The sequence below is a fragment of the Numida meleagris genome, chromosome 3 (assembly GCF_002078875.1).
Source record: "Numida meleagris isolate 19003 breed g44 Domestic line chromosome 3, NumMel1.0, whole genome shotgun sequence".
NCBI classification, from domain to species: Eukaryota; Metazoa; Chordata; class Aves; order Galliformes; family Numididae; genus Numida; species Numida meleagris.
Window position 1 is genome coordinate 110,197,883 of NC_034411.1, and position 27,303 is coordinate 110,225,185.

The following is a 27,303-nucleotide window of genomic DNA, read 5'->3' on the forward strand; positions in this document are numbered from 1 at the left end:
TGACCAAGAGGAGCACCTTCCATGGAGGAGCTGGTTTTCGAAGGCATCCTTTCCCAGGTGCTGAGAGCAGCCCTTCACAATAACGGCTTTGATTTGTGTTCTGCCTACACCAAATTCTGCCGAACAGTGGAAATTCAGGATCAGCAAAACGTTGCTAACATTTCCAAAGCAGAAATACAAACTCTTGTAATGACAAACTAAAGAGAAGGTAACATGGGGAACACTGGACAGACCCCATCTCGCTTATCGAAATGATTTACTCGAAGCTCCTGCAGAATTTGCACATGCACAGCAGATACGTGGAGACCCGAGCACAAGGAGGTCACCTGGAGCCCTGCTCCTATCAAAGTCATTTTTCTCCTTCTGCAGCACCGGTGCAGATTTGCTTCCACCTGGGCTCGACACACAGTCGCTGCCATTTCATTTGCAGATCTGAAGAACTCATGTCAGCACAAGAAACACAGTAGTTTCTTGGGTTTTTTTTTTGTTTTTTTTTTTTTTTTCTTTCAGATTAATTAAATACTTATGGAAATGAGAGTTAAACAGAATGGGTTTGAGCCAACTTGCTTTATTGGCTCTGCCTATCTGGATCCCGCTATGGCTCCAGGTGCCGCACGCCTTCCCTCCGTCCAGGTGGAGAGCAGCCACCACGCTTCAGCTGCTCTTTATTCGATTCAGATCCAGTTCGTTTATTAAAATGTATCGCTCTACTTTATCTGTGTAAACAGCCAGCACTAATTGCGTTTCTCCCATTATTTCTTGCAGCTCTCATGAGCGGAGCAAAGGGAGGTTGGTGAGGGATCAGGAGCAGGATGGAGGAGGAGTGAGGAGCTGGAGCAGGAATCTGAAGCTCCGGAGCAGGAATGAGCATCTTCCTTGTGGTGATTCCTGATGCAGAACTCAGGCACTGCATGAAGGGAAAGCGTCCACGACCCGTGGAAGTGGGATGTTAATGTGTCTGCACTAGGCCATTCAGAGGCATGTTTCAGCAGGAAGGATTTGAAGCGTTGTCCTGGATCAGATCCAGGTGGATACTGTTTTGGCCACTTTCCGTCCTAACCTGCATGGCTGGGCCGTGTGCCTTCTGCTGCACGTGTCATTCTCACTGGAAGGGGAAGAGCTGAAAGAAGCAGTACAGACTGGGAATCTGGGTTTTCCGAACCATCCCAGGATCCCCAGCACAGGGCCAGTCCTTCAGCCCTGCCATGCCTCAGAAGAAATGGAAATAACACTACTGTTCCCAAAAGTGGCACTGTAGGCATGAATATATGGAAAACGGTGGGGCACTGAGACATTACAGCAATCAAAGTTATATTAGGACCAAAGACTGACAGCCCACACCTTCACAAAATCTGCAAAGCATCTGCATGAAGACTACTCCAGAAAGACTGGGATGTTTGCAGGACCCTTGTGCCAACATTTCTGCCTGACAGGAATTAGGAGGAATTATCAATCGCAAATACAGAAGAGAGTCATAAAGCAGAAAATGAATCTGTGTTATTATTATAATTTCAGTTCTTGATTTTCCTTATTTATCTTTCCAGTTCTCTTCCACTACTAATCTATCTTGTTTAGGAAAAATAGTATGTAAGTATAGCGGAGCTTGATTACTGAGAATAGCTATTAATGTCGTGTCTGGGAGTGCTCTCTAGACAGTTAAAAGACTTTTAACAATAAAATATGAAGGTTTCCTTCAAATTTGCAGTCATCTGCCTTTTAAAAGTTTGTTTCAGTTGCCAACATTTCAGTGATTTATGGAAGCTACAGTATCTGATTATTGTCTCCCCACAATAGACGAGAGCTGTTTTCTCTTACTGTTTTTTGAAGGCAACAACATTATCTTAAGAAGGGGGGGAAAAAAGCTACATGAGAAGATACAGTTTTCAAAATAGTTTAGTAAGGCATCTGGCCTTATTTAAACCATCACATTTACATTCAATTCCTTCAGGGATGGCTCTGTTGCTTTGTGCTGGCTCCGTGCCCTCTGAACAAAGCCCCGGACTTAATGTGTGCCACCACATTTCCCCACTCGTACTGCCTCTCCCTATGGATATAGAGCAGAGGTCTAAAAAACCCAACCTTGGACAAGGTGATTCACTTTTAGGAAAAAAAAAAAAAAAAAAACAAAAAAAAACAACCCTCTCTAACAGTGTTAAGTTTCAACTGGTGGTTAGACGTGTGACAAATGTCACTATTTATTCTTTAATTACCAGTAGAAGTGTTTATGTATTATGAAGGACCCTTTAAGATCATCCAGTTCCAACCCCCTGCTGTAGGCAGGGACACCTCCCTCTAGACCAGGTTGCTCACAGCCCCATCCAGCCTGGCCTGGAATGCTTCCAGGAGGGACATCCACAGCCTCACTGGGCAACCTGTTCCAGTGTCTCACCACCCTCACAGTAAAGAATTTCTTCCTAATATCTAGTCTAAATCTGCCCTCTTCCAGTTTAAAGCCATTTCCCCTCATCCTGTCACTACCTGCTCTTATAAAAAGTCCCTCGTCAGCTTTTCTGCAGGTCCCCTTCAGGTCCTGGAAGGTCGCTATAAGGTCTCCTCAGAGCCTTCTCTTCTCCAGGCTGAAGAACCCCAGTTCTCTCAGCCTGTCCTCATAGGGGAGTTGCTGTAATGAGCTGTCCTTGCTCAGAACAAAGCTTGACGAAGGAGAGGTCAGGCAGTGTGGGGAATGCGATGAACCACAACTCACAGCTGCTTGCACTGCTGCCCAGAGCTGTGGGCATCCCAACACTGGAGGTGCCCAAGGCCACGGATGGGGCCCTGGGCAGCCTGAGCTGGTGGGGGCACCCAGCCCACGGCAGGGGACTGGAACTGGATGATCTTTGAGGACCCTTCCAACCCAAGACATTCCATGATTCTATGAAAATCCTCCTCATGCCTCACTGCCAGCGAGTTCACACCTCCGCTCCTGCGGCCTGCAAAGTGGTGTGCAGACACACACTCCAGCACAGGTCTCTTGTTTGTGCTTGAAGCAGAATGAAAGACAACTCAAGGATGAGCAAAAGCTATTCCTTCCTGCTATAAGAATAACTTGGCACGTATGGGGCAGGGAGACATAACCTACCTTGTTCTGCTCTCAGTTCAGCGCGCGGCTTATGCAGAGAAGCGAAAGGTTATTCAATGGGCTTCTTGGGCAAACCCAGATTTTATAAATAATTGCCTGTCAGGCTGTTCAAGATAGACAAACACACGGCAGACCAACAAAAACACGACCTGTCATATTTCCGAGAGAAATGTATGTTTGAGTCTTCATTCTCTGGGACTTCGAGTAGGCCGGTAAAAAATAAGCGCCAGGATTTTCCCTGCTCGTGCATATTTTAAAATGTAAAATCTGAGAGAGATACAGTTACGGAAGGAATTTTGATTCCATTACCCGGTGCCTGAAACGGTCCCTTCTGTCTATACGCCTGCAGATCGAAACCAAATACAATAAATGCTGGTGTCCCTTTTTGAAAAGCCGGGATGTTTATAGCAAGCATGTAATTTTCCGCGATGACGGATGCCAACGAAAATAAGGATGATGATAAAAAGAAAAGTTTAATCATATATTTCAACAAGCACAGATGGAACATCAGAAAGCTTCCCCCCCCTCCCCCCCTGCCCCGTTTAATACCCGGCCGTGTACACATTGCTGGTCCTCCTTTGCACACGGATGAATTCCAGAAATCAGAAGGCTAAGCAGGTACACAGATTAAAAAAAAAAGCAATTGAGGAACGGCGGTAATATTTGATGCACAAAGTTCACGTTGGCAGCATATCGGCTGCAAAGAGAAGAGGCATTTTTCAGTTTATTTAAAATACAGATACCTCTAAAGCTTTCGCAAGCAGGTCCAGGAAAACCGGGCAAGAAAAACCACTTACAAATGACCACAATACCATGCGGTGGGAGTAAAAGTTAAGACCTCACATACTCAGCACAAAGGAGGAGGACGGCTGCACGATATAAAAGTAATATTTTGCTGATCTCCCCTTGATCCCTTGAGTGCTCTGTCTTAATTTGAGGTTTAAGTCAGATTTGAAGCCCGCGCTCCGGGCGGCTGACGCAGAACCCTGGGCTGCCCCAGGGACGCAGGCGGTACGCGCAGCAGATCCCGGGGATGGGCTGAGTCATAAGCCCTTCTCTCTGGTTCAGCTCCTTGTGGTTAGCTCTATATTTGTACGGATTTTATGTGAAGAAATGAATCCGTCGGCGAGGACAGCCCAGGCCGGAGGAGCGGGGGACGGGAAGAATTGTAGAGTGAGGGACTGAGGTTTAAAAAGTAAATCTGAAAACAGGCAAATTGAGCTAAAATACAAAAAGGCAGTGAAGGGCGTATTTCTTCTTTAAAAGAATCCAACGGCAGCGCCAGCTTTGTCGGTGGCAGGGACAACTTCTGCTGAGGCAGCACAGCCAGAAGCGCTGAGGTGGCCACGGCTGTTGGGGTACTCTGGGATACGTTGAGGGAGTGGGGCAGATTTGTGCCAAATCTCTGCAGAGCCTTCCCCTGGAGGGTCGGGCCCCGGGGGGAGTGCAGCAGGGAGAGGGGGCAGCGCTGGGAACTCGGGGCTGGCCACTTTGCAGCAGGGTCCGTGACAAACCTTTGTTAAAGTGTAGGTGACCTGAGCTCTTCTCTGCTGTTGCTCTTATCTAAAAGCCCCTTCCTGCATTGCGCTGCCTGGGCACCACCTAAGAATGACTGGAGGAAAAGCAGTGGAAAACAGTGCAGGGTTTTTTTTGTAAAAATCACGGGAAACCCAGAGTCTTTTTGGCCTCTTTCTGCCCCATCCTGCCTCCCAAAACAACACTGCCACCAAAACACGCAGACTGCCAAACAACTGAGTAAAGATGACATGGCGTTTTACAAAGGGGCTGACAGCAGCAAGTCCCTGCAAACATCAAACTGGTGCGATCTGCATTCTTGTCCACCTACACGCTATCCCAAACATCCTGCCATTAATTAGCTAAATGTTCCAGCTAGTAAACAAGAATAACGATTGAGGGGGCTGGAAAGAGAGACGGAGTCAGCCAGCAGATAGTCACAACAAACCGGCCCACTCACTGCCACGCGGAGACATCGGAGCTTGTGTTTTTTTGTTCCTTCCGTGGAGGGGAAGAGAAAATCACCTTAATATAACACTGTCTTTTCTGTTGCTGCAGCCACATCCATATCAGCAGGCGAGAAAAGTCATCCCGTTTCTGCGGTAGGCACTCTGTCAAAGAAAGAGAAAATCTGTAATGAATTATCATGTCAACTTAAACAAGAGAAGAAGGCAGGGAGGGAGGCAAGGCTTTCTTCCTGTTTTGTAGACTATTCTGGCTGCAATCTAATAGTGTGCTTAATCTGAACATTTCTGGTGGGGAAGCTGCAAGCAACCGCTTCGACGATTAAAAAATCAGTGTGGTTAACAAGTGGTTAGTGACTCTATTTCAGGAGAGCGAGAGATACGCAAAAATGTAACATCCTATTTTGTTAGCTGCCTGCAAAATAGATGAGTCCAAAAATACACTATTATACCGAATCCCGTTTGTCCCGTAGAAGCATGTGTTCTCTATTCACCGTGCTGGAGAATTGCTTCTAACCTAACTGCCCTAATAGCCCAGAGATTACTGGATCATTACAGGTTTCCAAGCCTGGTCGGTAGCATGAGCCTAAAGCTATGTAAACAGACACTGGTGTAATCCCTAGCCAAGCAAACCCAATGGATCTCAAAGACACTCTGGTCAGTACAAAATAATACGAACCTGGGATGGAGCATTTCCAGTGATGAAGGAGCACAAGAGTTAAACAGTGTTCAAGAAGAGAAGAAAGAAATGTAAAAGATACGGCGACCCTGCCTCACTAAAATACCTTTCATGCATTTTTAACATCTCCTCCTGAATCAATATAGGAAGCTCTGCCTTTTTTTAACCCAGGCACACTGGAAACTCTATATTTTAAGGGGACAGTCTTGCTTTAAAAATGCATTTTGTTTTTAGGTATTAATGGCATTTTCAAAAAGGAAAGGAGCTTAAATACTTTTGCCCGATTTGGTTCACCTTCAGCAGCCATCCAGTTTCAGAAATGAAATTACAGACATCAGATACGTATTTTGTAGCTCTTGCATTCATGTACTGAGGCTGTGCCACATACAGCTGCTGGTTTCAGTTACTCTCTAGCAATTTCCTAATGAATTTCAGCAATATCAAAGTCTCCTCTCTTAAACTAGAAGAGAATCATTAAGACACAGGATAACAGCTTTGCACACAGGTAGTATTTCTCCTGAACTGAAATAGATTCCAAAAGAGCAAGTGTGTATTTGCAGACATTGAATATGGAAAAGGAAACACGTACAAGATGTTCACTGCAGCATCCCTTACATTAACATCGAGCTTCAATACGCAGACCTGGCAGCATATGGTATTAAAGCCAAAGAGTGCAACGTGAGCTGGGAGACACACAGCAACTCATCAGACATGACAGTATCGCCGCAAACAAAGAAAATAAATCCAAAGACTCCATACCCGAACACAAAATGCACAAAAACAGACCAGCCAATAATCCTGAATGCATCCAACATATTCCCACAACCACAAGTAGCAAGTCCAAGGGAGTTTGGATCTGCAGCCTGCCCAGACCATTAGGGCTGGCATTTTGAAGCTGATGCAAAAAGCAAAAGCAATGTTTTTAGCTCTTTGACCCTGGTATTTTTGGAGAGGTTTGTGACCCAAGTGACAACCTTTAACACATAAACAAAATATCCAGGGCTATCACGCAGTTTGCCTGGAGATCAATGAACCCCACGCTGGATTCACATGAAAGATAAAAGGTTGAATTTTACGAAAGGAATTTTGGTTGCGGAACGAAGCCGGGCTTGGCTGGGCTCACCTGGGAAATAACGCAGCTTAACATTTTCCAACGCGGGCAATATTACACGGTTAGTTATATCCCTGGAAAGGTCATTTTAGAAGCAGGTCTTAGAGGAGGAAGGATAACACCTTCAGAAAGCTGGACACACCCACTAGTCTATATTTAGCCATATATTATAGCTAGCGTGGCTATAGTTAGGATTGAGAACTATTTCCTACTGAACTCCCTGTTTCACATACTTTTAAACTTCGTGAAACATTTGCCCTTGGGCTGAAATTTCCTCTGCTTTAATCTCTGCCCGAAGTTGAGTTTTTTTGGAAAGGGCCGACAAAATTCCTGAAGCCATTTTGAAATTCAGCAATAATGAAAACAACGCACTTCACCATCCCACGCCAGAGAAAATCATCCTGGTATATGCATAGCTTATTAAGGAATTTAGCCACAAATTAAAGCGTTTTACCCAGAAACCATCTTTACCTTCAGCCTCAGCTTAAAGGTAACTGGTTTGGAAATCAGTATTTCACAGGAGGAAGTTCGTTTCATCTCATTCCACACTAAGATAACACTTCTTTCTTATTTTGATACACTACTAGATAATAAAGCCTCACCTCCAAAACAAATTTAGGCGTCGCAAAGCTATTTTACAGTCATTCCCCAGTTCTGAGTTATACCATTTATTGCAAAGATGTATACAGCTGAATTCATGAAGCTAAAAGACACACCTTTGCATGCCAAGAACTGTGAGGAGAAACAGCGTGATGTTTTCTATAAGCCTTGGATGTGCACGTGCCTCTGCAAGAGAGAGTGTGTGTGGATGTGACAGTCATTCTCTGTGGCTTGGTAATGTGAAGGTTTTGGATGAAGCCTTTGGGTGCTTTCTGCCACTTTGGAAGTAGCCAGCTTGAGAAAAAGAAAGGCTCTTTGTCTCAGAATTACAGCTAGAGGGTGATGCAGACTCCTGATGTGGAATTAAAATGGCAGGCCATAGCTCTACCCATTCTGCTGGTATATATTTGCAGTGGCCCGATGTCAGGAGATAATGTGAGCCCGCTATACTTTCTGGAGGCCTCTTTGGAAAGGTATCTACTGCATCCAAATTTTGTGTGTGCTGTCTCTCCAAACGTACTGTCTCCCAGCCTGTGCTTTGATATTTCCTGCTGTGGGCTGACTCTCTGCCATGGCTGAAGGTCCTTCAGCCTCCTACCGCACCCTCTATGCGTGTGGGTGGGCAAGAGACCACCTTTTAGATGTGGGAAACCACCTCACTGGCACAGATCACCTTCCCAGAACAAATCCCATGCAACGGAAAGTTGATGTAACCTCACCTGGTCAATCTAGCTCACAGAAACTCGTCAGGTTCCTTGCTATCACATTTTACACCCTTTTTTCTGCCTTTATCAAACGGACAGATTGCAGCTATCCACAAGCAGAACCTAGAAGGGTGGACCAAAAACAAAAATAGCAACTGACTTTCATTGCCCAGTTCCACCCTTTCCATGAGCTCCCATGTTGGGAAAAGGCACGACATGACGATTTTGCTGCTGCGTGCTCCACTTCCTGGCCCTGACCCCAGCCCATCTCTGCACCATGTGGATACATTTTCTTCATTTCAGGCTACTGAAGAAATTTCTCTCTTTTTTTTTTTTTTTTGCATTTGCAAACCACATGGCAATCCCAAACTCACGTCAGTGAAATCTCTGCACTACATCGTATCAGTTGTCATCTACTTGCCTATTGCACCAGGAAGTTCACCTTGAAAATGTTGTGCCTTCTACGTTATCAAAGCGTATTGGATTCTGATATTTTTAAAATCTTCTCAAGGAATGCTATCATTATTTAATCTCTTTTTTTTACAGTCTCAAGGGGCAATGAAGTAGAAAAGATGAGCAGTGCTCATCTCTGTCGGTCAGCTAAAAGCAGGATCATGCTTTGTCCTTGGTTTGGTGGAAGAAGGCAAAACTAACAACATAAAAAGGAAATTTGGAACAAAATGCTATGTTAATGGTGAAGTAAATCTTCAAATATCATGAAAAGCAATCAATTTTCTACTCTCTTTTTCAGCCCCATGGCAGCACAGGGTAGGATATTATGATGGACCACAAAGGTCTGCTCCATGCAGCAAAACTCCCATTCCCAAAGTAGGTCACATGAAATGAGGCAGTTTAGTGAAAAGCTTGTAGGGCCAACTTATGGGGCAGAAATCATATCATTTTTAACACAGGTATACTGAAGCTGTGATTTACAGAAACAAGCATGAGCTAAACCCGAAGATCTGAGTACTCCTACATTTGGGAACATGTCAAATTACAAAACAAAGACTTCTGAACAGATATCTTAACTAGAAATGGTTTCCACATAATTTATAGTACTTCCCAGCTGCAGCATGATGAGAAAGAATAATTTTGGCAAGAGAAAGAAACAGCTGTGAATTTGAGTGGGCTGCTATGTGTTAAATTCTTATTTGGGATAAATTTTGGAAAATCTAGGGTAAATGTGGACATCCCAGACACTAATGTTTATTGTGTCAAATCTTCCACTAGTTTAATTCTGCAGTTATACCCGCATTAAGGGTGAGACAGACTTTCATATCACTGGAGAATTTGATCTGCTGTACCATTTAAAGATGATAAATCCTGTATTATAGCTCATAGAATCATTGAATGGCTTGGGTTGGAAGAGACCTCCAGAACCATCAAGCTCCAATCCCCTGCCATAGGCAGGGCTACCAACCACTAGATCAGGTACCAGGTCAGATTGCCCAGGGCCCCATCCAACCTGGCCTTGGATATCTCCAGGGATGGGGCACCCACAACCTCTCTTGACTATCTGTTCCAGCACCTCACCACCCTCTCAGAGAAAAACTTCCACCTGATATCCAACCTAAATCTTCCCTCCTTTAGTTTAAAACTATTCCTCCTTGTCCTACACATCTACCCATTGAAAAAGTTGATTTCTCTCCTGTTTATAATCTCCCTTTAAACACTGGCAGGCCATAATGAGGTTTCCCTGCAGCCTTCTCTTCTCCAGACTGAACAAGCTCATCTCCTTCAGCCTGTCTTTACAGGAGAGGTGCTCCAGCCCTCTAATCATCTTCGTGGCCCTCCTTTAGACCTGCTCCAAAAGCTCCACATCCCTCCTGTACTGGGGGCCCCAGGCCTGGATGCAGTACTCCAGATGGGGCTACTCTCAAGGAGTTCTCCTCTCAGTCTATATGTATACCTGGGATTACCTTGACCCAAGTGCAAAACATTGCACTTTGCTTTGTTGAACCTCATTAGGTTCACAAGGGCCCACCTTTCTAGTTTACCAAGGTCCCTCTGGATGGCATCCCTTCCTTCTGCTGTACCAATCAGCTTGGTGTCACCAGCAAACTTGCTGAGGGTGCACTCAATTCCATCATCTGTGTCACATCTGATCATCATCTGATAAAGATGTTGACAAGTATTGGTCCCAAGACGGACCCCTGGGGGACACTGCTCAACACCGACCTCTTCCTGGACATACAGCCATTGATAACAACCCCCTGAGTGCGACCATCTGACCAATTCCTCATCCATCTAATAGTCCACCCTTTAAATCTATAGCTCTCCAATTTGGAGATAAGGATGTGGTGGAGGACCACGTCAAAGGTCCTTCATAAGCAAGTCAGAAACAGCATTTTTGAAACTTGAAGTCTCCCTCTCTTGCTGTCCTTTTCTATGTGTGTGGGCAAGTGGTTTAATTACAGTGCATGAAGTGGAATGGCAGACAGACATAAAAATAAAAGAGCAAGTCATGGCTGAACTTCATTAGCAAACATAAATACAAATAGGCACATCTTGTTTGTGACATGCCCCAGTCCTTTCCCCCTTTGGTAATTTTACTCTATTCTCTGATATTTGCATAAATGTAAATCGAACCATATGACTTGAACAGGCTTACGACAGGGGAATCATATGCAAAACTTTCTTTCATTAAATAATTCTCCTCATGCAGTCTTACAATGTTACTGTGAAAATCAGGGAGGATTAAATCTCAGACAGTGAAAGCCTTTATTTAAGAACAGTGGAGGGAGCCCTGCCCTTTAAACAAGAGACATTGTTGGATCAGACACTGGCTGGCAGAATGGAAAAAAGGATGTAGCATTAACTTTCATTCCATTCCAAATAACCTGGAACCCATAAAACACAAAGATTCTCTAATTTTAAATCTGCTCCCTTTCTCCCTGTGCCTTCTTTCCACTTTATTTGTGGAATGTTAGCTCTGAAATTTCATTAGCCCACCACAATATCAAACAAGTCACTGTGGACACATTTGTAGCTCTTTATACATAAAAACATCTCCATTAAGAACACTGTGATTAGAAGGTTACTTTTCTAATTTTCCCAGCCTGCACAGACAAACCACATGCAAAGAAGTGTCAGCTTGTTTAGACATTAAAATAATAATTAGTTTAGGAGGCAAAGTATAAGCAACATTGTTTAAAACAGAGAATCCGCATGTTGTTTAGAATTAGCTGCTTCTGTTTAGGTCTAAATAAGTTTGTGTGGATATAGACTCTCCTTATTAGAAGAATATATGAGTTACAAAAGAAATAGAATGGCTAACTCTCTCTCCAATTCAAAACAATAGCACTGAAGGCTCCAGCTCTACAAACCCATCTTTAATCAGTAGCCAAAGCACAGATGCCTGATATTACTCAGAGACTGAGGGAACTTTTTATGTATATCATGTCTAGCAAGTGGTCAGTAATGAATAACAAATCCCAAATATATACGTGTAAACACCCAGGTTTAGCTCCAAACGATCTCCCCTGCCGTCACCGTGACATCAGCTGGATTTCATTTCTGATGGGGCCAGACAGCCGCGCTGAAAGCTGCAGCATCCCTCTACCCGCGCAGCAGTGGCTGTTCTAGACTCACAGCACCATGCATGATTCAGCTATTCCCTGAGGAGTCTCAGCTCGGTGTAAGAGACACAAAGGGAACAAGTGAACTGTGCAGGTGTGCTCCCGTCCCGAGATCAGCAGCACATCGTACGTAGGGGACCATGTACCCCGAGCACTGATGAAAGCGCTGCCTCAATAAACCATCCTTCAACAGCCTGTAGCAAAATGCTTTCCAGCAAAGTCAGTCCTGGGCTTTGCTTTACTTTTAACTGCCAACGGTGTAAATTTTTTTTCAATAATCACATAAAAGAGCGTTGCTGTGTCCAGGACAAGGATATATCCAGGATATATCGTCCAAGTCTGTTAAAGAACGTTGTGTAGGTCTGAAATACCCAACTTTTTTTTATTGCTGCTCTCTTGTACTGGGAATAATGACATTCTCAAGGCTGGTGGAAACGCAGGATCTCTGACAAAGCAGGCCCAAATGCAATTCTCAGACACCTCCATGTGACACCGCTGGTGGAAAGAGAACAAAATTTAGGGCTTTCGTTGCTGACCTTCAGCTCATTTTGCCAAATTTGCGATACTGCACTTAACTAGCAAAGGCCGTTCTCAGGGCTGGGCTGATAATTATAAGAAAGAAAAACAAGGCAAAAGGATTATGGCTTCTGTTGCTGCAAGAACTGGGGTGTGGGAGTGGGGTACCGAAGTCTGCCAAAAGAAAAAAAAAAGAACAAAATTGGTAGGGAGAGAAGGATCATTTTAAGTTTCTCAGAGGGTACTGTAAACAGTGGAGAAAGAAGGGAAAAATGGAACTATAAAACAACACTTGGCAGCCAGCTTTGCAAAACAAACATATTTTTGTAAAGCTCTTCCCATCACTGCACCAACTTTAATAGGCTTTATTTGTCTGAGAGCAAGGAACCCTTCTTAATTGTTCGAGAAGAGAAGACGTTGCCTCTCACACTGGAAGAAAATCCTCTCCTGAGTCTTTACCCAGACCTGACCACTGCCCTCGGGTCAGCCAGGGAGAAGAATTCCTTTCCCCAGGCTGCAAAACCTGAAGTGGGGCTCCTGCCCCACCTCTCATCCCAAGAAGCAGGTTAGACTTGGGTCTGGTGGGCCACAACCACCACCCATGACGTGATGCTGGCAAAGTACAGCCCAGACATTCATGGGTACAGCCTGCTGGACCCTAGTGTCAGAGGGGATGCTTAATTCCCCACCTTAACGGGAACTCAATGGTAAAAGACAGATGGAAAAGACTTTAGGTAAGGGTAGGTGCTGAAACCTCGGAGGGGCACTACAGAGCCTTGCTCACCGCACTGCCAGGTGAAAATTTGCCACTACTAATAAAAACTCCTTCCACTTGCAATACGGCACAATTCAGCTTGAAATAAGCTGGATGGCTCACCCTCTCCAAGGATGTCTTTTCTCAACATTTTGCTGTGGGAGAGACTTTTTTTTTTAATGTAGAGCATAACAGCAGAGGGTTAAATTGCCCCTACGAAGTCTCCGCTGCTCAAGAGCTCAGCATATGATTTTTAGTGAATTTATTTGGAAACAGCATGGCGTGGTACAGTCGTCTGAGCACAAGGGCAGGAGCCAGGGCTGGGCTCGGCTCCCAGCTCTGACACTTACTTGCTGTGTGGCCTCAGACAAACCACTTAATGTTGCTGCGCTTCAATTTCCCCTGCCTTTGAAACAGAAATACCATCATTCACTTAAAACTGTTTTGAGGATTGATTGATTACGGAGCTAATACACGGCACTTTGGAAATACTACGTGCTATTCAATAATTATTGTGTTCATTGCGTTCTATCTCCCATTGTAATGGCTAAAATACCAGAGGTACAGAAAGGAACCCTGAACTTGGCAGGTAGGGGATAGGAGGAGAGAGTATACTCTGAAATAAATTATCAGGGAAAAAAAGATATATTCCACTTACTTACATTCTTTTCTTGAACCAAAAAGGAGCACCTAATGGCATTTTGCAACATACTTCTCCTCCCCCACCCTCTGCAGACGTTCTGTGAGCGCCCATGGCAGAGGGCACAGCATCTGTACTCTCCCTTTGGATTCAGAGAAACGTTTTCACGGGGAAATGAGTATCTCACCGAGGACTCGGGACAGTACCTCTGGAAAGAGAGGAATTTTCTCAGGTTCCGAGGTCCTTTGCGGGTGGTGGCGTTTGGGTGGGGGCCCCTCAGCCACGCGTTCCGACTGACGGATGCGCTCTGTCCGCACCGGAGCGGTGGGAGGTAGGAGGAATTAAGGTAATGCATCAGTGGCTGCCAGTGGAGGAGGAGATGAGGAAAAAGCGAAAAAAAAAAAAAAAAAGCAAAAAGCAAAAAGCAAAAAGAAATATACTATTTCAATCAAAGTCTGAAATTTGTAGAAGTGGTTTTGGTCTCAATATAGAAAAAATATTTATCCAAGAAACTCCTACTCGGGTGCGAACATCCTACTTCTAGTGGGATTTTGTTTGGCAAAGTGCTGTGAAAGAGTGGAAGCTAATACAGAGCATGTCTATAAACAAATATATTTATTTAGTACAGATTGACACATTCACCAGAGTATTTCAGTGATTACACGTGTAAAACTATTTCCTATAGTGGTTTCCTTTTGTGATTCTGCTAATTTATTCAATCCACCCCATTTTCATGCATTGAATGTTATGAGCCATTTCAGCCACCCAGACTGAAATATGCGTTCAGAGACTACAGGCCTGTTTTTTCATTTCATCATCTACACATAATTATTTGGTGATATTAGGAATTTGAGCTCAAATGGAAGCCAACCAACATTTTAATAGCTTAAAAATCATACAAAATGAAATCTGCCCTGAGGTTAATGAATAAGAGCCAAATCTTGAGGCTCTCGCTCAGTTTTTACTCATTCCTTATTCAGGCAAAAGTTGAATCAATTGTAGTTGGACTGATTAAAAACAGAAGAACACATATTTGGAGCTTTCTCTCAGGTAGAACAGAATAAATTACCTAGGATTAGGCTTTAGACTGACATCCAATCGATCTTTCACATGCATTTCTGCTGCTCGCTGGAAAAAAAACATCCAAGCGCGGAGGCAGTTTACCCAGCTAAAACAATACTTCAGCAGCAGAATAAATTATTGTACGCTACCAGGTTTTATGGTATTCATATTAGAAATAGTCCCAAATCAAACTATGCATTCTAGGCCCTCCTGAACTTCTAATGACCAGGATCCAATCCAAATTGGAAAAATGGTGTGTGAAAGCCAAACACGCTTATCCTTCAAAACAAAGACCTATCTCTTTTTTGAGCCTTAATCCAGGCGTATATTGATACAGTTATTTGATTTTTAATGACAGGAAGTATTTACAATTTAGGAAATTAAAAGTTGTTCTTTAATTATATGCAAGCTGCCCCACTCCTTGTGCAGGGAATGCAATGTGCCCGTAAAAAAAAAACATAAAGCAGAGCAGCTAATTCCTTTGAGCAGTTAACACTTGACTTGTAATTGGTGATAATCACAGGAAGATCCTCCCCCCTTAAATGGCAATTCATTTCAACGTTAGACTTCGCCGGCCATGTCAAAGCAATGACACATTTATCCCATTCAAGCAAGATCTAAGCAAGAGGATGTGGAAAAGAAAGTAGGATGAAGAACAGATTTACTTGGTGTCTGCACAGTGGATAAGAGAAGGAAGCAATTGGTAACAGGAATGATCTGGTCATCTGTGAACAATAACAGATCCGCGGACGTGGGCTGTGTGATCGCGGCCCTGCTCGCTATCTCCCGACAGCGTGCAATTAGGACCTCAGCGCCGAAACATGCCGAGCACATTAAGAGCTCGGCTGTGGGTGGCTTCTTTGGTAAATGAGCAAGTGGGGACACGTCGACAGAGGAGTCTCCTCCAACCACCGCCCGTGCCGCAGGCCTGGAGCTCTGCATGCCGCGGGGCTTGCTCCTGCTGCCTCAAAGCCTCCCTGCCGAGCTGAGCACTCCTAGGCCTCACCGTCCCAGCAGCGGCTTCCTGCAGGATGGACAGATTCCTCACACATTTGCACAGGGGTCCCAAGGCCACGAATAGCACTAATGGTGTACTGGCCAGCACATCAAGACTGCTGAAAGCCCCTCAGGTTGCCCAGGCCGTGTTGTACCTTCAAGGAACTTATGGAAAGCTATGAGCTGCAAGAGTGGACTGAAAAACATGGGGTCCTGAAGAAGGCCAGATATTTTTCTAAACTACACTATAACCGATCTTTACTTGTTGGAAAAGCTCCTTGATAGGAAAAGATGGACTTCTAGTCTTCCTAACGTGTGGCTCAAGTTACCTATGAACTTACAGATGCCTTTCTGTCTGTCTGTTCTGTGCTTGCCCAATGCCTTGGCAAAACGGCCCATCCTGGAGACACTGAGCAGTTGTTCAGAACAGCAGAACTCCAAAACGTCCTTCCTAGAATTCATTAAAATTTCCTTTCATTCATTTCTGACTGATTGGTCTACAGAGACAGAGGTAACATTTATTTTGCAAGGAAAACAAAATAACCAGGCTGAATCTGAATTTTCATAGTATCTTCCTCTCCATAGACCCACTTATACATGTTACTTACTTTGGCCTTAACTTTTACTTAAATGAAACTTCTTCTGAACTGCTAGTCTAGACCAATGTCATCAGCAATATCTCATTGCTCTGACCCATCTCATCAGCGTTTCTCTACTTGAACACCACTGTCTCCCTTGTCTTTTTCTTTTGTATCTTGTTTTACAGAAGATATATATTCATATGTGCACCTACAAAACTGATACTTGCCTAGAAACAAACTCGCCAGGCCTTAACATTCTCCTGGCTGATTGCCACTGTTACTGTTTGGTCATTAAATATAGGCTTACAAAAAGGGAGATGGATTATCCGCTTGTATCTCCATCAAGGGCTTTTCATGATATCGCAGCCCATATTTTTTTAATAACATCGAGGAATATTTAAATGCTGTATGAAAGTTTTTTTTTTTTTTTTTCATAAGCACTCTTTGATGTAAGAACATTTTGATTTGTGTGCATGCTGACACCAGAACAGCTCGATTACCGCATGTTCATTCATCAAAGAGCGCAGGGTCGATCCTGCTCGGATGCAGAACTATCGCATCAAACACATAACATGCACTGAACATGCCAACAGCAACATCCCCGCTTCCGATTGCTGGAAATACAGAAACAATAAACAATTACTGAAAACGAAGAGTTAGTTAGATTTCATTAAAAGGTATTGCTAACTGAAGTGTTTATATTAAAAAAAAAAAAAAAGGCAGAAAGGCAGAAGGGGAATTATTAAGCCCCAAACCTAGAACACATTGAAGTTGCTGGTCCTAAAAGTAATGGCACCCAGTGGATCCAGATTTTGGCAAAGAGAGAGTGTGTTGTCTCAGCCACGTTATTTATTATAATGGTGTAACTCCTTTTTTCTTTGTTTCTTCTTTCTCCCCAAGCAGAATGGCTGTTGGTAAGACAGGAATGTCAAATCCAGGTTTTCACCCCTCCAGTAGCTCCGAATTTCCTGGCTTTTGTGGACTGAAATCAGACCCTTAACATCACTTATGTGCATTTTGTTTTGGGTAATTGACATTAATTTTCAGGTTGCATCACTGACATCAGTCAGCACTGCTCTCAGAGGACTGCAGCTAAGGGGCCACAATAAAAGGGCACAATATTGTTTCTTTTGTTTTATTTTTGGAGCACTTTGACTACTCTATACTTTTGCAGTTGATGTTACATTCTTTTTGCGTGAGACAGTGTAAAACACTACTGTCTGTCTCGTTTAAAAGACTACTTTGGTATTACAGTAAATGGCTCTAGAGGCTGGGGCATCAGCTAAAATTCAAGTTGATACAGTCAATACTGGTAAAAATTCAAGTTGATACCTTTTGTCTCTGTAACACTTTGAAGAAACTATGAAACAGCAGCACATTTCTTTAGAGGGAGATGTATTGCCAGTTACAGATGTTTTCCATATGGGAAGAGGAAGGTTGACCCCCTCCCCCTCCACTCATCAGTGTTCTCACGTCGTAGAAGGCATCTACAAAGACAACACGGCTGTAAATGATATTCCACAGAAGCCTCCATCGGCACGTACTGTGAATGAACAAGCTGATTTTCATTGTACAGGGCAGGGACATGCACCATTGTAGTACACTGTATGGTGAGGACTTTGACCAGACTGGGCTTCAGATCCTAAGGCGATGAAGTAGAAAGGACAGATAAAACTGGCAGAGGTTACTGCAGATCATCACACTACATCAAGTACTTTGGGGTGAGACAGAAAATTGTCTCCCACACAAGAGGCAGAAGAATCTGAGGCACTTCAGCATAGATAGACCTATTAGGCACTGGCACACAGTCATATACATGGGATCACACATTCACCTCTGTAATACAGCCCCTGGGTGAAGAACTGAGCTGCTGCCTCAGACTTGGGGGGCTACAGTGAAGATGGACGCAGCTGGATTTTTAAGAGAGTGGAGCTGTATTTCCAAATGTTTGACACCTGTGATGGGAACAACATCTTCAAAAGATTGCAGAGCTCCAAAGCATCACTTTGTCACGCCTGCAGTCTGGTTCAGAATAGTTCACCGTGCTAAGTGCAGTCATTACGCTCTGTCCTTTCATTAATCTGGATAATTTCTGGACATCTAGGTGGGAACGGAACTAATCTAACACTCAAGTCTTGAATGCAGGTGTGACTTTCTACAAGCTCCATTTGTAATGGAGGCATTTCCTCACCTCAACCACTCATTTCTTAAAATATGTAATTATCTCCACTCCTCAAGAGTAATAAGCATTAGAATCAAAAAGAACCAAAACAAAGAAGGAATTTAGTGTACAAAATCCTTCTTCTCAATTTCGCCACACTTCTGACTTCATTCAACACGTGGAATGATTAACTATAGTATTAAATGATATGAGATGTGCAATTACGGATCTTGATGTCAATATTTGTAACACATAAATATTAGCTTTTACATTCTGCCATACATCATTGCGCAATTGTCATGTATTATTGCACAATAACAACATAGTCTCTGGTATTCCTACAAAATAAATGCTTACATTGAGATTCTGAAAGCCAGCTACTGACCTAATGCCACTGTCAGCGATTTTACTAGGAGCTATGTGAATAAAACTTTAAGAAGGCTTGGAAATAAACCTTAATTAACACACACTACTTTTTTTTCTTTTTTTTTTTTTTAAAGAAAAAAAAAACATATTTCCTTCTTATTTCTAAAACACACATCACTGCTAGCTCATTTTTTTAAATCTACAAGATAATCCCAAATATTTCCATTTTTTTCTTTCAACATACTTTCCTGATAAGCTTTTTCTGTTCCTCATGGCAGCAGTTATTTTCTAATTCTTTATTACAAACTCTCTTTAATTAAAATCTTTCCTTCTATTTATCTCTTTGCACCACAGTTCAGCTTATCTATCCCTTCCTTCCCAGCCCACTCTCCCTCCTTTCTGTAAGTCCTCCCTCTTGTTCAGTTTTGCACCTCTCTCACTACTACTTTGCTTTCCAACCTTCTTTCTGCAGGTCCTTGTCTCTTACCAACATTGACATCTCCTATGCGAAGAAGTGAAGGGCCCTACATCTTGACAAAATTCCACTCAAAATTTACCTCATTCTTTCCCAACCAACTTTTGGCTCTACAACAACACTAACAGTCATTCTAGAAACTATAGGAAATTGGATCTATTGCTTCTGATAACTGTGGGACAGAATAGTTTTGACAGTACCAAAGTGGGCAATGGGCACTGGGCATGGAAGAGAAATTCAGTGCGTGCGTATAGCAGCAGGAGGATCATAAACACCAATTTGGAGTAGCCAGCGATTTGCATCCCAGGCACAGAGCCCTCAAAAGCTTGAGGGAGTTTCTTACTTCCCACAAGCTTAAGTTCAATCTTGGATATTAAATATACGCGGAGTAAGCAGTTTTCTTTTTTTTTTTTTTTTCTTTTTTTTTTCTGGCTGTAATTATTAAGTTTGCTTATGGAAAAGCATTTCTGTGCCTAATCCACTGAAGAAATTGCTCAAAAATACTTCACCTTTGTGGAAATGTTCCCTAATCACTTTCACCCCAGAAACGCGGACTCCTATCTTATCTCCGAGATGAGATGATCTCGCAAACCATCATTTCTAGCAAGATTCAATTTTTCATAATAAATTGGTGCCACTTTAGGCTATTTCCATTCCCTTTGTCTTTAGCTGGGCATAGGTCAACTGAAAATGCCTTGACCAAGTCTCATGTAGCTCTCAGCAGATGCAGAAGTATTGCAGAGCTGAGCGTTTTGGTTGGTATTTCCTCCTGAAGAGGAGCTGTCGATGAACCACTGATCCTGACTGAAGAGAATGGGATTCGTCTAACCTCAAGGAAATAATTTTGTGTTGCTATGTTTCATATACTGCTTATGACAGGTGTTGCATTCACACAGAACAAAATCCAGGGCAACAAAATATGAGCCTGTCCATGCTGCACAATGCAACGCCTTGGTCCTCATGGGGAAGGGAACTGGCTGATGACTCCGTTTTGGCTTCTGAAACAACTGGCAAGGGTGCCAGCTGGGGTGGTGGTTTTCCCTGTGGGAAAATTTTAGTCAGACACGAGGTAGAGTCAACCAACTAATTACTCACAGGCCACTTGCCTAGTATTGAAGAGGAATGGTTTTCAATCTTTGACAGATTGGATTTGAACAGGCAACAGAAGTGAAAGCATCTATTGTCCACTATCCAGCCCTGAGACTTCCAACTCTTCAGTTATGATATAGTCTGTTCAGAGAAGGTTTGTAGAGCAACAAAAGCATCTTTAGACAAATTACATCAAAATTCCTCACACTATGCCACACATCCAACTGCCTTTCCAAAAAAAGAGCTACATGATAAGTTACTAACAAGGACACTGGGTATTAAAGCACTAATTTTCTAGGTCAAAGAGATGAAGGCAAGGTCAAAATAACTGAAATATTCTATAAATCACATGTGTTTTGTTACAAGTACCAGAAAGCAAGATATGAAGAAATCTTCTACACCAACAAAAAGTTAGTTAACTATGGGAGGGAGGAAATGGTTTGAAACTGGAAGAAAGTAGGCTAAGAGATTTAGGCTAGATATTAGGAAGAAATTCTTTACTGTGAGGGTGGTGAGACTCTGGAACAGGTTGCCCAGCGAGGCTGTGGATGCCCCCTCCCTGGAAGCATTCCAGGCCAGGCTGGATGGGGCTGTGAGCAACCTGGTCTAGAGGGAGGTGTCCCTGCCTACAGCAGGGGATTGGAACTGGATGATCTTAAAGGTCCCTCCCAACCCAAACCATTCTATGATTCTATGATTCTATGATTTTCATTTATCAGCTATTTGGTGAAATCAAGTTTTAGGCACTGGAGTTGACTTATGGATATACCCAAGCAGTTCAAAACCATGAAGTTTAGTGGAAGTTGGATTTTTCTTTCTTTTCCCACTCCTTCCTCAAATGTGCAAAAGAGAGGTATGGCAATAATGTACATTGGTAACACATGTTGCTCCTTTTTGTACCATTAGAAGCCAAAAGTAGATACCTTTTTTCACACATTTATTTTTTGGCTAACCCAATGATCTAAACTGTAAAATTTCTTAATTAATTTACAACATGGAAATATGGGGAAAAAAGCTGTCTATATCTCATACTTTCTAGAAACATTAAGATCTGACATTTTTTGAAAGAAGACAGTAGCATTTCAGTATATTCTGCAACTTGCTTTTTCACACTGCTGCATCTGTAAGAGAAAAGCTTATTTTTGATGCAGTTTTCTTCCTTAGAAGCCACACGTTAATTTTCTAAGTGTGTACAAACCCTTCCTTACTGTAAATACTACAGCGGCTCAATGATTTTTCAAGGAATATTATTTGTTAAGAAGATAATTTAAAACATCTCTCATTTCCCAATTTTACAGATTTTCATCTGTAATGATGATTTCACAGTGGTTGAGTGAAAAACGAAGAATGAATGTGTACTTGGTTATGAAAACTTTGATTTAAAGGAAAAAAAGAGCCAGACTGAGGGTTTAAGGTGGGTGTAAAGGAGCTGCAACCTGCCTTCCAACTGGGGAATGGATCAGCCCAGTACAAGTGACCCACTGAAGTGAGAACACAATGGCTAAGAAAGGCAGTGAATGTTCTTTCTCAGTCAATACTCAGAGCAGTCTCTGTTGGTGGGCTCCATGGATCCCCATATGTAATCCTGCCCCCACCCCACACTTCCTGGCAAAAAAAAAAAAAGAAAAGAAAACCATTGGGGTGGGCTGTGGTACCACTTGCCTTCCTTCTGGGTGAATCCAGAGGAGGAAGAGATCAGGATAAATTATAGGGCCCTGAAAAAAGCTCTCTGTGTTTATGATCACACCATCTGGAAACAGTGATAACTGCACTATTAATGGAGGCGTTACTACAGAAGATCTGCCGTGTCTATTAAAACCAGCCATGCTGTGTGCTGGCTCGTGATGTGTTTGCTCTAATTTCCTCCCTGACATTTCATTCCTAAAGCTGTCAATAACCCGTTAACCTTCCTGGCACTGAAACTCTAAAACAAAGTCCTATTTCAGCTCTGATTTTGAATTTGAGTTGTGATAAGCAATACTAAAGTCTAAGTTTCCAATACACAGCTGCCCAAATCTAAATCGTTCAGCAAGTGCTTTTTTTCTTCCTTGCTGACACAAAGCTTGTCTTTGCATCATAAATTGGAATACAACAACACTGTTATGTGATATCTTACAACTAAGAAATTAATTTGATGGCAGAATAGCACTGTTCTTTACTGGTAACTGCAGCTTGATCCTGCAGTTTTCAAGGGCTAGAAGCATCCTGTAATCAGGAGGATTGCTCATTTTCATACAGTTTAAAGGAAGAAGGAAAAATTAGATCATCCAGCCTGACCTCCTGTGTACCACAGACCACAGAATTCCAGCCAGTTGCCCCTAGTTTTGGCCAGCAACCAGTTTAACAAAAGCGTATTTTCCAGAAATTCATTTGACCTCCATTTGGAGTCATGAACTAGACAATGCAGAACTTCACTCTGTAGTTTATTCCACTGTTACTTCCTTGTGCCTTGTTTCTAATTTGAATTTCTCTGCTATTACTTTTCTACATAAATGCAAGTTATTCGATCAGAAATTATGACTGCGTCTACGATAATGCTAACATTAGTGTGAAAAGAACTTACCCAATCAGGACTTTCAGAAGCATTTTGGCCACAAGCACTGCAATATTTAAGCACCAGCTGATCCAGGTAAACCCACCCCTGGATTTAGTGACATGTCTGAGTCAAGTACAAAAGGATACCTCCACAGAAGCATTTTAGTTTGTGTCAGAGGTGCTATTTTGAAACAAATCTTCCATTCATCCCCACTTAGTGCACATCGGTTTGCACCATGGCATGATTTCTGTGCATGCTAACCGGATTCCTTTTGGATAAAACCAAATTAAAAGCTGCACTCCAACCACTACCTGGCAGTCAGTCAGTGGGGCCAGGCTAGCCCTCGTGCTTGAATGAAAGCAAAACCCACGGAAATGCTGTCAGGGTGGACGTTGGGTTTTGTTTTCTACACATTTGCTCCTGTTTGTACTTCTTGCAAAAACAGGCACAGTCCAACTCTGGCTGACTTTAACGAGCCTTGTGCCAGCAGCAGCAGAGAAGGGGAAAAAAAGAAAAAGGAGATGTAACAAATAATTTCAGGAAAGCAGTAATGGAGGAAGGAATTTAGCTGAACAGCAGATGGTTATCGATCCATAATCTGAAGAACGAGAGCAACGATCAAAAGGTAACGCTTCCAAAGAGTGAGAGTTCCTTTTTTTCGGTGATATACTCATGTCTAGGAAATAACAGATATTGTGTACTAATTCACCCGGCCCATTCTGAGGAGACCAACTTGGAGACTAAGAGCAGCTAGGAGGAATGCTGGGAAAAGATTAGGCGAGACACTGATATGGAGAAAGGACAGCAAATCTGAACTAAGAAACAGCAGAACATTTAAGATCAATGAATGGTTATTCCACAAGATTTTAAGTACTGTGAGGACAGTGGTCTCAATTCATCGTTTCCTATTAATGACTTCCAAATATTGGCCAAGGGAGGAAGAACAGGGAGGCAACTTCAGAACTCACACTCATTTACCCAGTCCAGAGATACAGGCCAGCTAAGCATTTTATGCTACAGGAGGCTTAAAATGAGACATGTCATTCCAAACAAGATCACTTAAGAAAGTTGTTTTTACTGTGGCTTTGAAATCTGCCAGACCAGCGGTGCCATTCTCAGAAATAAATGTTTCCGTGTGGGACAAAAACTACCAAGAAAGGAGCGAAGTGGAGCGAGAAGATGGCTAGATCCACGGTCACTTCAAAATATATATATTTATTTTTTTTTGTTGAGGAGACTTCCTGGAGAGTATAAAGGTCAACGCATGGGAGTTTCATGGCAAACCAAGATTTATTACAGAGACAGAGCTCTGCAGGGAAGGCACTGACACAGCAGAAGTTAGAACTATTTCCGTCTCAGTTCATCATGGTTTTCTCCCTCTCTCAAATGAGACATCCTGTATGCAGTCATTGCCAGGAGCCGAGAGGCAGAAGAGCTACTAGATTGTCCAGGGCAACCTCTTCTTAATTATCCCATCTTTGCAGAACAGAGGTAGTAGCATGCAACTGTTATAAAGTGGAAAACTAGAAATTTTGGCACGTAAATTCAGAAGAGCACAAACTTCTTCATGTTTTCTTTTGACTGAAAAAAAAAAATACAACAACCCAAAACAACAAAACCCCCTTTCTCCGTCCACTATTTCCAGCTTCTCAATGGATTATTTATTTATTTATGTTATTTCTCCTCTCTGAGATGAGAACTAAAGCACTGAAATATTCCTAAAAAGAACGGCAGGGCGCATTCCTTCCAACTGGGGCCAAGAAACAACACAGAACTCACAAAAGCTTTGCTCTGAGCCTCCCAGCAAAGGTCTGCGAATGCAGAATTTTGAAATATGCTTCAGAAAAGAGCAGACAGAGCCCATCGTCATCTGATCAATGACTTTTTGAGATGTCCAAGACTGTAAATAGCTGATAATTTTAAATGAGATTTTGAATTTTGGACTGTTGAGGAGAGTCACCTTTTAAAAAGAGAGAGTCATCATTTAAAAAGATAACCTTGATCTTTGAGTTTCAGATAGAGGTGAAAGAAAAACAAATTCCCAACTAATGGGGGGATCTGAAAAGAATAACAAGGTAATTTTTAAAACCTTTGTAGGTTCCGAGAAGTCGCTTTGGTCTTTGACTCTTTGGCTGGTGATGCTGGATAAATGCAAACAGTAATCAGTTCCAGGCATGCAGTAGCAGTGCTCACTCATAATAGAACAAAATTACAGCTTACATAGGAACTGAGAATTGAGAAAATCTCTGACTATTTGGCAAAGGAAAGAATCAAGAAAGCAGAGGGGTGGAGAGAGAAAGGTTGTACGGAATAAGAAAAGAAAATTAAACCGTCCAGACAAACTATGCAACACAGAAGAGGGGCAGAAGGACAGCACAAAGCAGAAGGATCCCGAAGCAAGAGCAAGAATAAATGGACGTGGCACAGGTCAAAGAATTTAATGACTGGAATCTCAAAGGAACCCGGTCCATATATTATCCATGGAGAAACATCCTTGCCACTGCAGTTAGTTTTCAGCAACATGTCAACACATTATCTGATGGACTGGCACACATACATGGCAATCTTCAGAATGAAATGAAATCTAACACACTCCTGTCCCCACTGGAAACCTCACCTTCTCACACAGTCCCTGCTAATGTAACCAGCTGGGCCTGGAAAGATGCCATATGTGATCACCTCCTGTATTACAGCTTTCTCTGTCCATGCTGGAAACGAAACCTCAGGCATGATAATACCAAGAGTTAACACACACCAGCGCTGCGATGCCAGCTCAAACCAGTTACATTTTTCTGACTCGGTGGTGGTTTTAAGTTTTCCTTCTCTCCTTTCCCCAGCTCTGATCAAGGGCACACATGGCCACCCAAAAGCAGCAGTCTTTCTACCGAAATTACTCTCCTTTAGAAACAAGACCGCAAAAGGCTGAAATGCGCAACACTGTCTGCCACCACCCTAGTCCAGTTGATTGTCTTTTAATAGCTACAATAAAGTTGTGCAAAGAAATAATATTCCACATCCTCGACTCTCTCGGGCAGTATATAGACAATCCCGAAGGAAAGCGTGCCTTAGCTGAATCTGCTACTTCATGAGTAAAACAGGAAGTTCAGTCCCCTTTTATTGTACCTTTTTAGTTTTGAAAGGCTGCCCAAACAGTTCCAAGTTGAGTTGAAGCAAAGTTTTTGATGTCAAGAAGCCAAGATCTTTCGCCATGGTTTGCTGAACGAGGAAGGAAGAAAACTGTTTGTACTCAGCTGTCCTTGCTTCTCCAGGCCAGCTCTGAGCCAAAGAAGCAGGAAGAGGAGAAAGATGAATAAGTGAAAAGGGATCATGTTTATCTTTTAACAAAATCACAGCGTTCTGCTGCTAGCTCTAGCAGCCAAGACTTGCTGTTGCATCTTTAAGACAGATAGTCTCTTCTTGAAGAGACGACAGGCTAATTATAGTGCTCCTGCCAGAGGGAACTCACACATGCAAACCATTATGTAAAATATAATTTTTTTTTTCTTTAAGAATGCTCAAGATCATTAGACATGGTTTTTTCAATGCTAGAAAATCAAGCCAAAAATGAAAATAAACAGTTTCAAGTATTTGCAACATAATTCCCTCATGCATTTATGGAAATATAGCAAAAAGCGCCTTAAAAATGTGGTTTGACATTTCATGCTGCTCTGTTTTTCTGTTTTTCCAGTTCTCAACATTTGCCCTCTTGTCCTGTATCATTTCAGCTCCACTGCAGCTTGGAATAGACAACGGTTGTAGCCTTTATCATTTCTATAGAGCTTTCCAGCCCCGTTTCAATTAGTAGGTGACAGACCTTCACAGGGAACTGCTGTAAATCATATAAATATATATTTATGCTCCACACATTTTATTCTGTATAAAACAAATGTAAACTTATTGCATGCAAACGCGATAGAACCCTGCACCAAGATAAATTACACGCGCAGCACCGCTTCCCTAACGTCGTGCTTTGGTAATTTAAGGCTAAAGTAATGATTATTTAACAGCTAAGCACGTCAACAGAGTCCAAAGAAAAGCTACAGGAGACTGCTATTTATACAGATGCTTAAATGAAATTTGGTTTTAAATGGGAAACATTTTTGGCATACATTGTCCTAAAGCTGAAGAAGTTTACGTGTAAGTATACATACACATACATCTGTACATGTAGCACAGACCAGAACAGCATTAGTCAGGAACAAAACGGATCACGCTTTTCTTCCACCTCAAATAAACTTCACCAGAAGGTACATTTGCAAAATACTATTTCTTCTCCTTTTGCCTATCAAATTTAATGTTTCTCAACGTCATACTGTTACTGCTAGTTTTTCAGTACTGCTGTGGGCCCATGGGGATATCACCACTTCTAGCAAGCAAGCCTAACACTGGAGCTGCCA

General features: G+C 42.6%; 1 protein-coding gene across 7 annotated transcripts in view; it reads right to left on the minus strand.

Moving 5' to 3' along the window:
• SUPT3H (SPT3 homolog, SAGA and STAGA complex component) overlaps positions 3,436–27,303 on the minus strand; it is a 272,370-nt gene continuing 248,502 nt past the window's right edge. For 2 of the 7 annotated variants that reach the window (XM_021389655.1, XM_021389656.1), the window contains one exon: positions 3,539–5,205. In XM_021389655.1, the coding sequence (XP_021245330.1) occupies positions 5,164–5,205 (42 nt within the window). In that variant the 3' untranslated portion in view covers positions 3,539–5,163. Of the gene's footprint in view, positions 5,206–27,303 lie in introns of all 7 variants that reach the window. The other 5 variants (XM_021389658.1, XM_021389661.1, XM_021389659.1 and 2 more) reach the window with 4 other exon arrangements.